At 45.6% G+C, this 13,236-nt stretch overlaps 1 protein-coding gene across 2 annotated transcripts in view; it reads right to left on the reverse strand.

Annotated features, from left to right (window-relative positions):
• Positions 1-13,236, reverse strand: part of skila (SKI-like proto-oncogene a) — a 37,009-nt gene that overhangs the window by 6,168 nt on the left and 17,605 nt on the right. For both annotated transcript variants that reach the window (XM_067606306.1, XM_067606307.1), the window contains exons 3-7: positions 7,433-7,528; positions 6,551-6,636; positions 4,285-4,427; positions 1,106-1,497; positions 196-426 (exon numbers count right to left, since the gene is read on the reverse strand). In XM_067606306.1, coding sequence (XP_067462407.1) covers positions 196-426; positions 1,106-1,497; positions 4,285-4,427; positions 6,551-6,636; positions 7,433-7,528 — 948 coding nt within the window. The remainder of the gene's footprint in view (positions 1-195; positions 427-1,105; positions 1,498-4,284; positions 4,428-6,550; positions 6,637-7,432; positions 7,529-13,236) is intronic.

Here is a 13,236-nt window from a genome sequence, read left to right on the forward strand (position 1 = left end):
TAAAGTGCTGCACTGATGTTTCCCGGGTTTGAGTTTGATCCCCGCTGGAACGTGGCACCATCTTGGAGATAAAACTGGCATATGCTAAGTAATTCAAGCCAATGTGCTTACTGTATGTCAGTGTGATTCACTCAGAATGTTTTCCGATGCCAATTTCAGTCCTATGCATGCTTGTGTGACGGTCTGAGCTCGTACCTGTGCAGCGTAGTGGGCCTCTTGCTGGCGTTGTGCCCCTGGCTCGCAGGCGCAGGCCTGCTGTCGGAGCTGCTCCAGACGGGTCTCCAGCTCCAGCTGTTCCTGGCGGGCCTGGCTGAGCTGCCGTGCCTGTTCGCTGTGCACCGCCTCCAGCTCGCAGCGAAGCTCTCGCTGCTCGGCGCTCAGCTCCCGTAGCCTGGCCGCCTCGCCCCCGCGCAACGCCTCCAGCTCCTGGAGACATAAAGACTAAGTCAAGGGAAATAACAATAATAATATGATACTTTCACTGATCCCTGTAAGGAAAAGTCTTTGCGTTTCGGCCCCCTCCACGAGGAGCTTAAATGAAGCCTTCTACTGTTTATGCCCTGTGCCCAAATTCAGGTAGAGATCATTAAGTGAATCAAAAACTCTGCATGTAACCTTCCACTTTAGCCGGGGGATTAGGGATGTAGTCAAGGGCAAAAAAAGGAAAGAAAGCTCATTGTATTTACATCTAAGTTATGTAGTGTTTACAGAAAAAGCACAATTTGTTCACATTTTATTCTGTCAGACATTTTTTCAGGCAATGGTTTCTCATTTTGATCCAATTTTGGAATACACATGTAATTCTCTCCAAATACAGTCACAATTTAGAACTGATGTCACTATAATGTAAGTCAGCCCTGTGTTTTAATAATATAAAAAACTGTGATTTATATGAACTGGCGTGCTGACTTGTTTGAAAAATGGCAGAACCATCTGATACCAAAACGTTTCAGGCGGCAGAAGGGAGAGATGGAAGGGTCGCTGGAAGGTGAACATCACCTCCACGTCCACATCAAGGACACTTTTAATAAGCGAGGACAGTTATGGTCTAGTTTATCGTGGGCTCATTTATCTTGGTCTTTGTTCTTTCCAACCGCCGACTCACCATTTCCAGCTGCAGCTGCTTGTGCAGGGTGGAGTTGAGCTTCTCCTGCTGCCTGCTGTACATCTGCATGATCTCCACAACAATCCTGTCCTTGTCGTCCTCCAGCCCCCCCACCACCACTGCAGCACCGCTCGTGGCACAGCCCGTGTCCTTAGCCGCTACTTCCGTTACCGGCGACAACAACGACGCATGAGGAGCAGGAGGAGGAGGAGGAGGAGGAGGAGGAGGAGGGGTGTGGGCGGGGGTGTGGGTGGCTTTCTTGCAGCTCGGGCTGCTTGTCTCCATGGAAACTGCCTGGGTTTGGCATTCCCGCTCGGTGGCCGAGGCAGTCGCGGCACGTTGGGATTTGGCCTCCTCGGCGCCAGCAGCAACGGGAGACGACGCGTGAAGATCTGAGGAGGGAAGAAGAGGAGGATGAGGGAAGAAGTTTAAAAAAAAAAAAAAAAAAAAAGGAGAGAGAGAGAGGACAGGAGAGGAGGTGGTTGAAAGACAGGAAGTGCGAGCCAAGCTGGTGCACACTCCCGCCTACGCTTAGTGACACCCTCGAACAACCTTATAAAAGCTCACACCTCTTTTTCAGCGTGAGCACACGCGCGCAAGAGCGAGCGCAAGCGCGGCATGGCAACAGCCGCGGAACCAAACACTTGCCCACAAATTCTGTGTGTGTGCCCTCAGACGGAGAAAGAGAGAATAGAGAGGGATAAAGGGCCTTGTGTGGGTGCTGCGCTGATCTGCGTGGGTACCTCCTCTGTTCAAACTCTGGTTGGTTCCCTCAACGCGGCCTTTAAGGTGCCCATCACGGGGAACACATCAAACAGGCAGCATCACACACACAAATACACATGTACACAGATGCTGCAGTGGGGCATGCGTAGGCAATCGCTAGTTATGACGAGTGTTTTTGAAGCTATGAGTTCACTGACAGAGCAAGAGAGTGAAATAGCGAAAGAGAGTGACAGAGAGAGCTTGAGAACACTGGGTTGTTTACTGGCCTAATGTATTCATACAGTATGTGTGTGACAGGAAACAGCATGCTCTGTACACAGCATGTCTGGCGCAGGAGAGACACTAACACACATATATGCTCTGCGCAGCACACACACACACACACACACGGTACTAGAAATACACAAATAACAGGAGTGAGTCATTTGGTGGTGGATCAAAAGGAAATAAACAGGGGGGAGAGAGGGCCACAACAGAGAGAGTGAAAGGCGCACAGACAGACTGGGAGACGGAGAGAAAAGCATTGAGTGAGGAGAGAAAGAGAAGAGAAGGAGGAGGAGGAGGAGGAGGAGGAGGAGGAGTGGGGGGGGGGAAAGTGACAGCAGACTGTGAGGGAGGCGGAGATGAAGGGAGCCAGAGAAGAAAGAGACAAGGATGGATGGATGGATGGATGGATGGATGGATGGATGGAAGAGTGCAAGAGCAGACGGAGGACGCGCTGAGAGAGGATGTGGAGATAGCGGCCAGGAAAAGAGAGAGCGAGGATGGAGAGAAGCGAAGACAGATTGGTTGGAGAAAAGAAAAGGAGAGCAAAATGCCTGAGAGATATGAGAGAGAGAGACAGCCTGGCAGTCAGACGTGGCGTAACGGCAGTCAGTAACCATTTCTGTGATTCACCCTCTCCCTCTCTCTCTCTCATATATATATATATATATATACATATATATATATATACACACATAGTATTAATGCAGGCTTAATATACACACTTTAATGTGCACATAAAAACACACACACACCAAGTGCAGAGAGGAGGTCACTGCCATTTCCACCCCTCTTGTTCATCAATAGTGAGGCACCCCCAGAGTCTTTATGTGAAGGTCAATGCATGATTATGTGCATCGCTGCAGGCTGCAATGTTAAGTGTGTGCATGTATGTGTGTGTGTGTATGTATGGCTTAAGTCACTGTAAATACCCCAAAAGTGACGTAAGTAAGCCTGTGTGTGTGTGTGTGTGTTGGGGGGGGGACTTAAGTCACTTTCAGGGACACACACCAGACTTACCAGTTGACTGGGGACGGTTTGTGCAAATAGGGACAAAAGCCACGTCGCCAATTGGTAAAATGAATGAGTTTTGTGTCAGTGGTTATGGTTAAGGTTTAGGTTTGAGCAAGTAGCGGTTATGGTTAGGGTTAGAGTAAGTCTACAGGAAATGAATGTAAGTAAACACCCCAAAAGTGACTTAAGTAAACCCGTGTGTGTGTGTGTGTGTGATGGTGGTTTACTATAGGTTGTATGTTTACAGTAAGCACGTGTCTGCTCTTCCAGTGAGCTACATGAACATGATGTGAATGTCTCCTCTGCTTATGTTGTACGTGTGTAAACTGCTGATGATTGCTGTATGTGTGTCATGTATTTATAGTAGGCGTGTGTCAGCCGTGGTTGTGCGTCGCTTGTACATGCAGTACACACAAATTCATATATTAATAATCAAGTGTTATCAATATTATCCTCCTCTGGTTCTTAATGGGTACTGAAATTGGTTCCAATGCAGAGTTCAGAGCAGAGTGAATTAAATAATTGACAAAAAAATCTTTACTCAAGGTCCTTTTTCCAGAGCTTTCAACCCTTAAAAAAAAAGCAAGTAAGCAGACCTTGGGGTAAGATATTTTTGTTAAGCTGCTGTCTTCAAGGTTAAAACTGAACTTCACACACATTTTCAAATAAAAAAAATCAAGTTTCAAACAGAAACTGAATGAATATTATTCAAAAATGTAATTCTCAGGACATTTTTAAAACACACAATAGAGTCACTGTTGTGTACAACTGGATTTACTCTATTTGTATTTTTTTCCAGCTCTTGAATTAACTCATGTTAAATTCCCTGCCTTTTGTCATTGTCATTACAGGGCTATAGTGTTGGATAATGTAGCTGGACTAAATGTATGTAACCATTTAATAGATAAACTGGTGGCGACTTCTCACCTATTCACACATTACATTCCAGCTCTGCTCTTCTTCTTCTTTTTTTTTTTTACTTACATGAACAAAACTGTGTAGGCTGTTGCATTCACTTTCACAACAAGGTCAAGTAAGAAATGGTATCATTCAATGTATTTTTCTATTGAAGTATGTAACATCCTAACTGAAAGGATTTCTACCTGTTTGGTCAACTCTTTGTGTGTTTATGCATGTATGTGTGTGTGTGTGTGTGTATGTGTGTCATTACTGACCCATGGGTGGCTCGTCGTGGCCCAGCACTCTGCGGCTGTAGTGGTGTTTGAGGAGCGCTCCAAACATCTCGGGGCTCATCTCCGCCTCCCTCCGCAGTGACACGTTGGGAGCCACCATCTTATCGTATGTGTACAGGTAGTAACTGGGAGAGAAAAAAAGAGATAAAGAAAAACAACATTTAAACACTTACTATTGTCAACCCTGACACAAAAATACTGAATTTTAATTTATCCCGATTCCTAATTTTGTTTTATCACACAAAACTAAGGTTGGTATGAAGCTAAATTTCTTATTAAATCTGTTTTTGTCTTTGTTTTTGTTATTCAAGTCACAATGGTGTCAATGTCACCTTTCACATACTTCTGTCTTTGCAGTAAAGATCATAAAATGTTACAAGGTATGGACTTTGCAATGCTGATATGCGTAAAGCAACATATATACGCCTGCAATAACTCATACTGAATGGCCCTTGTACTTCCAAAACGACACGACTTAGATGAATCAGAGCAATAGAACAACAGCCATTCGGCGACTGTTTTAGCCTAGCAGCATCGGAGGACGGGAGCGAAAACACAGTGCGGAATATGGATATGTCTTATCGTGTGTTCACAGGATCTCAGCCTAAACAGACCTTCGGCTTATCACGAATGTCCAGGTAGTGGGTCCAACTGAGAGAGAGATAGTGCCTGGAGATGCACTGAAGCCACTGAGCCAACATTATCTGTCTATTCCTGGCTGCACTAGTGGGAAGGGAGGAGAGAGAAATAGAAAGAGACGGAGAGATAGAGATGGAAAAAAAAAGAGAAGGGGAAGAGAGGAGAGAAGAGGAGAGAAGAGGAGAGAGGAGAGAAGAGGAAGCTTTGAACCCCTCCCCCACCAGCAGTCCCCTCCAGACAGAGCTCGGGATGGAGCTGTGAACTAGGTTAAGCATGACAGCTCAGTGGGGCTCTGACTGCACAACTACAGCACTACCGACCGCGCCTGGCTTCCTCTCCTCTGGATAGGAATGAAGCAGCGCTCGCTCGCCCGAACGGGAATCTGAAACTCCTTCACATGAAAACAGCCTCACATGTGATTGAATAATGTAAGCCTAGCATATATTTGACGAGTGTACCGCTAATGGATGTTGGTAGTAACCCAAATACGACGTTAAGTGCTGCGGATGTCTATCGTGCTGCACGATTCATTATTACTGACGCTGCGATGCAACAGACATGCCACAAACTGGTCTGTGCAAGTCCTGACTGGTTTGAGAGTATAACAAGTCATGTGACGCTGGTAGGTGACCGGAGCTCTAATCCTGCCAATTCGTCTGGCCTAACGTCTGCGTGCCTCCGCTCAGTCAGTGTGTCGAGTCAGTCACATGCAGTGATGGCGCCATAAACCATCTAATTCTAGCCTTTAATCTGGGCCAGATTACCGTGTGAGCTATCAGAGCGCCATATCCAAACACAGACTGGTGTGGCTCAGGGGGAGGGATGGAGGGAGTAACGGCGAACCAAAAGAGAGGAAACGAGGGCTTTGAGAAGAAGAGAACAGAAGGAGGGAGGGGGGAGGCGGAGGAGGAGGAGTGGCACGTGTGATGAAGGATAGAAGACGAGGAGGAGGACTGACGATTTAGGGATGGGGATTTTATCACCTTAAAGAGAAACTGTGGTCAAAATGAAACTTAACATTACTTGGCACTTAGCAGAAGAGCAAAAAAAAACCCCCACGAACACGCCTATCTGGCACCGTGACAGCTGCACAGGAAGCAGCAGTCCAACTGGCAGCGCTTCAGGTATTGACGGGACGCTTTGTTTAAGCATTTACATGTGTAGGACAACAACACTACTTAAACTACTTAAAACAACAAACTTTAACTAACCAGTCGGTTCAATAATCTTGTTCCTGTAACCAGTAGTCAAATTTATACTTTTCCTACATCAAATCAAAATAATCAAATCAAATCAAAATAAAAATCTACAAATCACAGTAGTGTAGAGATGAAACTCTTAGTTAATTGATTAGTTATAAACATTTTTATTGTCAATTAGTCATTTAATAAGAAGCTCAATATCTTCTGCCTCCAGTCTCTCAAAAGGTGATGTTTCTTTTCTCTGTTTTCTGTGACCTTTGATGACATCAACGTGCCGTTTTTCACTATTTTAAAGATATTTCAGCATTTAATTTAAAAATCCTTTCAACTGAAATTTGAAAATAATCATTAGTCGTGACCCTAAACTGGCGTAATTGTGTTGTTAAAAGGTTAATATGGTGTAGTACCTGGGGTGGACCAGGGTGGGGTGTCCTGGCTCCTCCTTGATGTCCGAGAAAAGTCGGTTAAACACCAGAGTAGGTGAAGTTTTACCCTGTGGGATATAAAAAAAAACACACACACACATAAATATCACACAGCACAGCAACATATTGTCTTTTTGTGTTCTGTATTGTATTGTATCTGTATTGTTTTACACATACAAAGGCTCAGAATGACAGCTCTTCCATCCACGTGTATTGATCTTTGAATACAATCTTGTAGTTGAATAGGTGAATTATGACAATGGAAATCAGATGCATGCCCACGCACACACACACACACACACACACACACATACACACACACACATATATACATGCACACATGGAGAGCAACAGCAGGAGGGGAAGGGAATGTGCTGTACTGCACATGGCGCTCTCGGAGTCATAATCTAATAAAGCTAATATATGCATGCATACATGTGGATGAGGGATCATCCATCAGGCATCAGCTGAGAAAGTGTGTGTGCATGTATGTGTGTGTGTGTGTGTGTGCATGAGATGGAGAAAAAAAAGATAATCATGATAAAGAGCTCCTTCCTTGTGTGTGCGCATGAGAGGTTGGGGGTGTGTGTGTGTGTGCAGCTGTAGGGGGAGGTGAAGAGACTTTCAGCAGCTGTATTAGTGTGTGTGTGTGTGTGTGTGTGTGTGTTTCATGACAGGTCAGAGTGGAGAGGAGAAGCGTGCCGCTATGAATGGGTGAACAGGGGGTGTGTCTGTCAGCGGGGGTGGGGGTGGTGACCCTGAGAGGTGACCTGCGTGTAGAGGAGGGGGAAGGGGGGCGGTAGGAGGCGACGGAGAGACGGCCGGATAGGATACAGGGAGGGTTCGAGGGAACAGACAACTGACCTTTCTCGCTGGGTCTGCATCTTCCAACTTGCCGCTGGGGGAGCAGAGATCTGCCGAAGATTTCCTCACCTGGCTCTCCTCCTCCTCCACTACCTTCTGAAACACACCAACAGACAAGAGACGACGGTTAAAACAGACACCGAGGGTAAACAGGAAACCAGAGAAAGTAAGACTTGAGGTTTAACAGACCGAGAGGACTCAGATATAGAGTTATGTGGAAAAGATTTGTTAGAATATTCGGGACAATTAAGATGATGCAAGAACCCTGTCTGGGAGCGTGGGAAAGAGAGGAAGAAAGTGAAGAGAAAAAAAATTACAACCGGCACCGTGGTCACAGAGGGGGAAAGATAGAGACAAATGGCATTTAAACTATAGGAAATAGAGACAAATGACATCCAAGAGATAGAAAATGGAGACAAATGGCATTAAAAGCGAACAGTACGACGAGCTATGGCCTGAGCCGGCCCGTGATACAGTGTCGGAGAAAACGAAGGCGGCAGGGAAACGGATCAACTAAGAGGAGAGACTGAATGAGCCCCGCTGAGGAAGGCGTATGAATAAAACACAAGAAAACGCCGAGCAGACAGTCAACACGGCTACAACATGGGCCCGTCATTATGTTCTTCTGTGTGTGTGATTCATCGGTATACTGTACAACACGGCTGGAATCAGCCTCTCGCTCGATGCGAAGACGTATACGTGTGTTTGTGTGTATGTTTATGATTTATTGTGTCAGCTTCAAACCCTCCGAGCCTTGTGTGTTCAGTAAATACTGCTGGCGCTGCCTGTAGTTTGTGTGTCTGTGTGTGTGTGTGTGTGTGTGTGTGTGTTTTTTTTTTTTTTTTTTTGAGCAAATCCAGGACACGCTCAGCGAGAGGCCACAAGCTGATGGAGTTGATGCTTATCTGCGGCAGACAGGCCTGACGCTACACTCCGGCTGCCTGCAGTTCACACACACACACACGCACAAACACACACACACTTACACACTTTCAACCAAACTGACAGGTAGAAAAGGCTCCAGAGGAGCAGCATAGCTGTGAGAACCGCTAGGTAGCCCACATCTACAGATGGAGAGCGAGTGAAAGAGGGGAGGTGCAGAGTAGAGGGGAGAGAGGGGGGACGCAAGAACGAAGAAGAAGAAGAAGAAGAAGAAAAAAAAAGAGGACGGAGGAAGAAAGAGAATTCAATGAGGAGAAAAGTACAAGGAAGGAAGAAAGAGAGAGACAGAGGTTGAAGCAAGCATCAATAATTGACTTACTAGCCTTTTAAAGCCATCTATAAACATTTATCCCCAGAATGCGTGCACACACGGTCGGACACAGTGAAACACAAACAGACAGCCTTTCATCAGCTGGACTAAAGGATTTCCTTCTACGTCGTATCGGCTAAGAGTCGCCGTCATTACTGGGGCTAAACAAGCTCAGAGCAATACGGCCAGATTAGTGTGACAGCCAGGTGTTAACCACCTGACATTCACGTTAACCACCAGTCCAGCAGCGCCTTTATTTAGCAGCTTTAGTCAAAATTATTGTGATTTTTTTTTTTTTTTACACTTCTTTGCTTTCTTGCCAAGTGTGAGATGATCAATATCGCTCTATAAAAACCACACATCCTCAAAATATTTACATAATTACACATATCTCTGTAGTGGACGTCGTACTGTCTGCCTCTACGCATATTTATCTCTTCTGTTATGACACAGAAAAACAACTACTACTTGTCCTCATTTGTGTGTGCATCCGTGTGAGCTGCATGTAGGGGATAGTCCCTTGTTTACAAAGGCATGGATGAATGAGCGCGTGCATGCAAATGTAAAAGACTGGAGCCATACGCGTAGACAGGTGTGTGTGTGTGTGTGTGTGTGTGTGTGCGTATTTGTGTGTTGAAAAGAAGGCTCGTCCGTTTACGAGTCGCTTGTGGTTGGTGTTTTTTTTTTCTCTTTTTTTTTTTTTCTTACTCTAGAAGGCAGCACTGCAGCACTGAGGGGAGGGAGGGAGAGTGAAGTAGAGAGAGAGAGAGAGTTGGATGATGGGACAGGGCAGTTATAGAGGAGGACGGAGTGTAGGGGGGGGGGAGAATTGACAGAAACAACAATGAACCCACTGCAGTGGTGTGGAGGCGAGCTGGATTCCCTCCAATATCAAGGTTGTCCGTGTGTGTGTGTGTGTGTGTGTGTGTGTGTGTGTGTGTGTGTGTGTCTGTGTGTGTCTGTGTGAGTGTGTTGGAGGCATTCGACACTAAATTCCCTTAATCTCAAATCTGTCACTCCCCCTGCATATATATGTGTGTGTGTGTGTGTGTGAGTGAGAGAGAGAGACAAATACATAGAGAGAGAGACCATGAGGCCAAACTGACATTAACATGAGGTCATCCAGAGGTCTTTCATCTGCTTGACCCCCATGACAGCAGATGCTCTGCTGATGAGACAGCTGACAGCTCATTAAAAAGGTAGGTCTGTGTGTGTGTGTGTGTGTGTGTGCGTGTGTGTATGTTTTTCTCTCTTTGTGAGGACATTTCCGCACTATGAGTTCCCACCACTTCATCGGACTGTTTGAAGGTTAAGATGTGGATTTAAGGTTCAGATTAGAATAAGGTTATATCAATAAAGGTCCTCACAAGTATAAAAAAGACAGATGTGTGTTTAGTGTGTGAGAGAAATTGTGAGATTGTGTCGGTTTATGTGTGTTTGTGTCAAAAACTCAATGAGAAAAAGTGAAAAAATACTGTTTGCACATGACATATATATATGTATGTATGTCTGTGTGTGTGTGTGTGTGTGTGTGTGTGTGCGCCGGGGTGTTCACATAGAGAAAACACATGTGTATGTGTGTGTTCCACTAATGGTTGCCTGTGTCTCTCCCTGTAATTCCTGCTCACCTGACAGTTGACAGCCTAACGCCCACCACCCACTCACTCACACACACACACACACACAAACACACAAACACACACACACACACGCCCCTGCTCATTATTCCTGCTGCTCTACACTCTCTATTCCTTAATGATGAATGTGTGCGGGTGCAAGCGTTTGCACATTTCAAAACAACTGTTCTCCTCTTCCCCCTGTTGCCCATCTCTCTCTCTCTCTCTCTCTCTCTCTCTATTGCCCGTCCCCCCACCACCCACCTCACCCTGCTTTATTAACACACACACACACACACACACACCATGCTGCTACTCTGTCCTAATCTCTAGTAATGAAGCACCTCTCCTATCTGGGTTGCTTCTGCGACACACACACACACACACACACACACATACGTGGACACACACAAACAGTCCCTAGCCCCCTATGTCTCCAGCCCTTTGTCAGGCTGAAGCTCGCCTTATGACAATGTGGATTAGCATTCCACACACTCGCTCAGCTGAACTCTGCCCTGTTGTTCCTAATCACCAGCAGTCTGCCTGCCGCTGCAGCCCCACACACACACACACACACACACACACCCGACTACTATACAGCTAGATGAAACTTACTGCTCTAGACACACACAGCCATGTGAACTTTTACAATGACCCATTTCCAGAGCCTCAGTATAGTCCCCAGACCATTAGCACACATGACTTTCTACAGTAGACGCATTAATGGAGCAGAAAGTGTTTTTTTTTTTTTTTTTTTTCTGTCTGTGTAGCCTGAGTGCTGTTAAATCCAACAATAACAAGCGCCCTTCTACTACACAGACATCCATGACCGTACATTACCATACACAGTCTGGCGAATGCAGGTGGAGAGTGTATGCACTTCACTCGGCAGCCGTGGATTTTTTTTTTTTTTTTTTTTTTTGCTACTGTGAGCTCCATCTGTGCTTTCCTAATGCAAAGCACTAACATCCAATTTACACCAGAAATACTTGTTGCTTCTTTTCTCTTTTTAGCTGGAAATTTTTTACAGCCGAGGGGCATTCGAAACGGAGAGCTCACACTCTTATATAAGCTTGTGTGAACAGTAATCTAAAAAAAAAAAAGTGTAAATTTAAGCCTGTGCATTTACTTTGCAATTAAATTAGGCTTCTTTTTTTTTTTTTTCAATTTTTAAGCAAGAAATGAAATTCTGCTCTGAGCGCTGGATTTCATAATTGGCTGTGCTAGCGCAGGCACCACCGTATCATTCATGAAGAGCTGATTTCTGATTGGGGTGAAGGGCTTTCAACTTTATAAAAAAAAAGTTGACAACCACCCAATTTCTTTGCAGCAGAAGACTGCAGAGGATATAAGTGAGTCTCTTTCAGCTCTTGCCAGTCTTCTGCTCATCCCGACGGACGACCAGAGGAATCAGATTTCTTTCTCTATGATCAGTCTGCTCTCGGTGTAATTCGTATGTACTGTAGCTGAAGGCGGGCAGAGACACCGAAACACACACACACACACACACTGACACACTGCCACACAGAGTGCAAACAAGTCCGAGGTCAAACTCTCCTCCTCCTCCTCCTCCTCCTCCTCCTCCTCCTCCCTTCCGTCTCTCTGCTCCAGTCACGTGGACACTCCAGATGACTGCCGTCTCAGTGCGTACAAACACACACACACACACACACACTCACACTGTCACTCTCGGGCTATAAATACCCACGCTGTCTCCATACATGTATAATAAAACACATACACTAGCCCCCCACTACACATGTACACACTAGAAGGATGCATTTTCTACGGCACTTGCTTTATTAAAACTGAAACTTCAGGAGGAAACGTGTTTAGAAGGCTGATCTGTGAACTAAAACCGTCCCGACCGTTAAATCATAAGCTGAACGTGTCGCTCTTGTGAAGGAGATACAAGTAGAGCTTGAAACGATTGGTCGAAAATTAATCCGCAACTATTCTGATTATCGATAAATTGTTTCAGTCACTTTTAAAGCAGAACTACTAGACATCTGCTTGTGCCAGTTTCTGAAATGTGAGTAATTTCAAGCTTTCCTCTGTTTTTGTATCTTTGTAAACTGTCTTTTGGGGATTTGGACTGTTGGACGGACAAAACAAGACATTTAATGATGTCACCTTGGGTATTTTTTCCACTATTTTCTGGCATTTTATAAACAAAACGATTACATTGATAGTAGAAAATAATCCTTTTGAGCAGGTAGCATGTGTTGATTCTTTTGCTACTGAAATAATAAAACTATAAAACCCTGCCCACACACACTCGACACAGAAAACACACACACAAACGCAACCAGTCTCAACAAGCCTAATGGCAAATCTTATCTAGGGCACAATAAAGAGTGCGCAAGCCTTGGCCTGACCTTTCATCCCAGAGCAGCAGACTTGGGTGTGTGTTATTAAATTCAATTTAAAATCCCTGATATACAAACAACCACCTTTGGGCCCAATTGTCTTCACATCTGTTGAAGCCCTGGCATCGGCGGTCGTGTACGCAAGCCGAAACAAACCCCCCCCCCCCCGGTCGGCGTCGCAATCTGGCTCAGGGGACAGAAACAGAGCGGATCACAAAACATAATTGTGTGTGCCACCCATCCTCCCCTCTTCTTCCTCTTCTTCCTCCACCTCCCCCCCCCCTCTCTGAGCCATTCATGCGCCTGGCATTCAGTAGGGAGGAGGGGGTAAAGGGTGAGGGATAGTGGCGGGGCAAAGCGGAGTAGGACGAAAGTAATGCGGCTCATTCTCTCTTTTCCTCTCAGGAGGAAGTAAACAGCCTTTATTTGGGTGCTTTCATTCTGTCTCAGACAGCGAGGGAGGAAAGGAGGAACACACACACATACACAGACAGTCAGTCACGCCCTGTCTGTTTCTAGACCACATCCTGTTCTGCTGCAGTCGTCAACCGTGTCAAAGATCAGCTA

Source organism: Thunnus thynnus, chromosome 12, assembly GCF_963924715.1.
Source record: "Thunnus thynnus chromosome 12, fThuThy2.1, whole genome shotgun sequence".
In the NCBI taxonomy this organism is placed as follows: domain Eukaryota; kingdom Metazoa; phylum Chordata; class Actinopteri; order Scombriformes; family Scombridae; genus Thunnus; species Thunnus thynnus.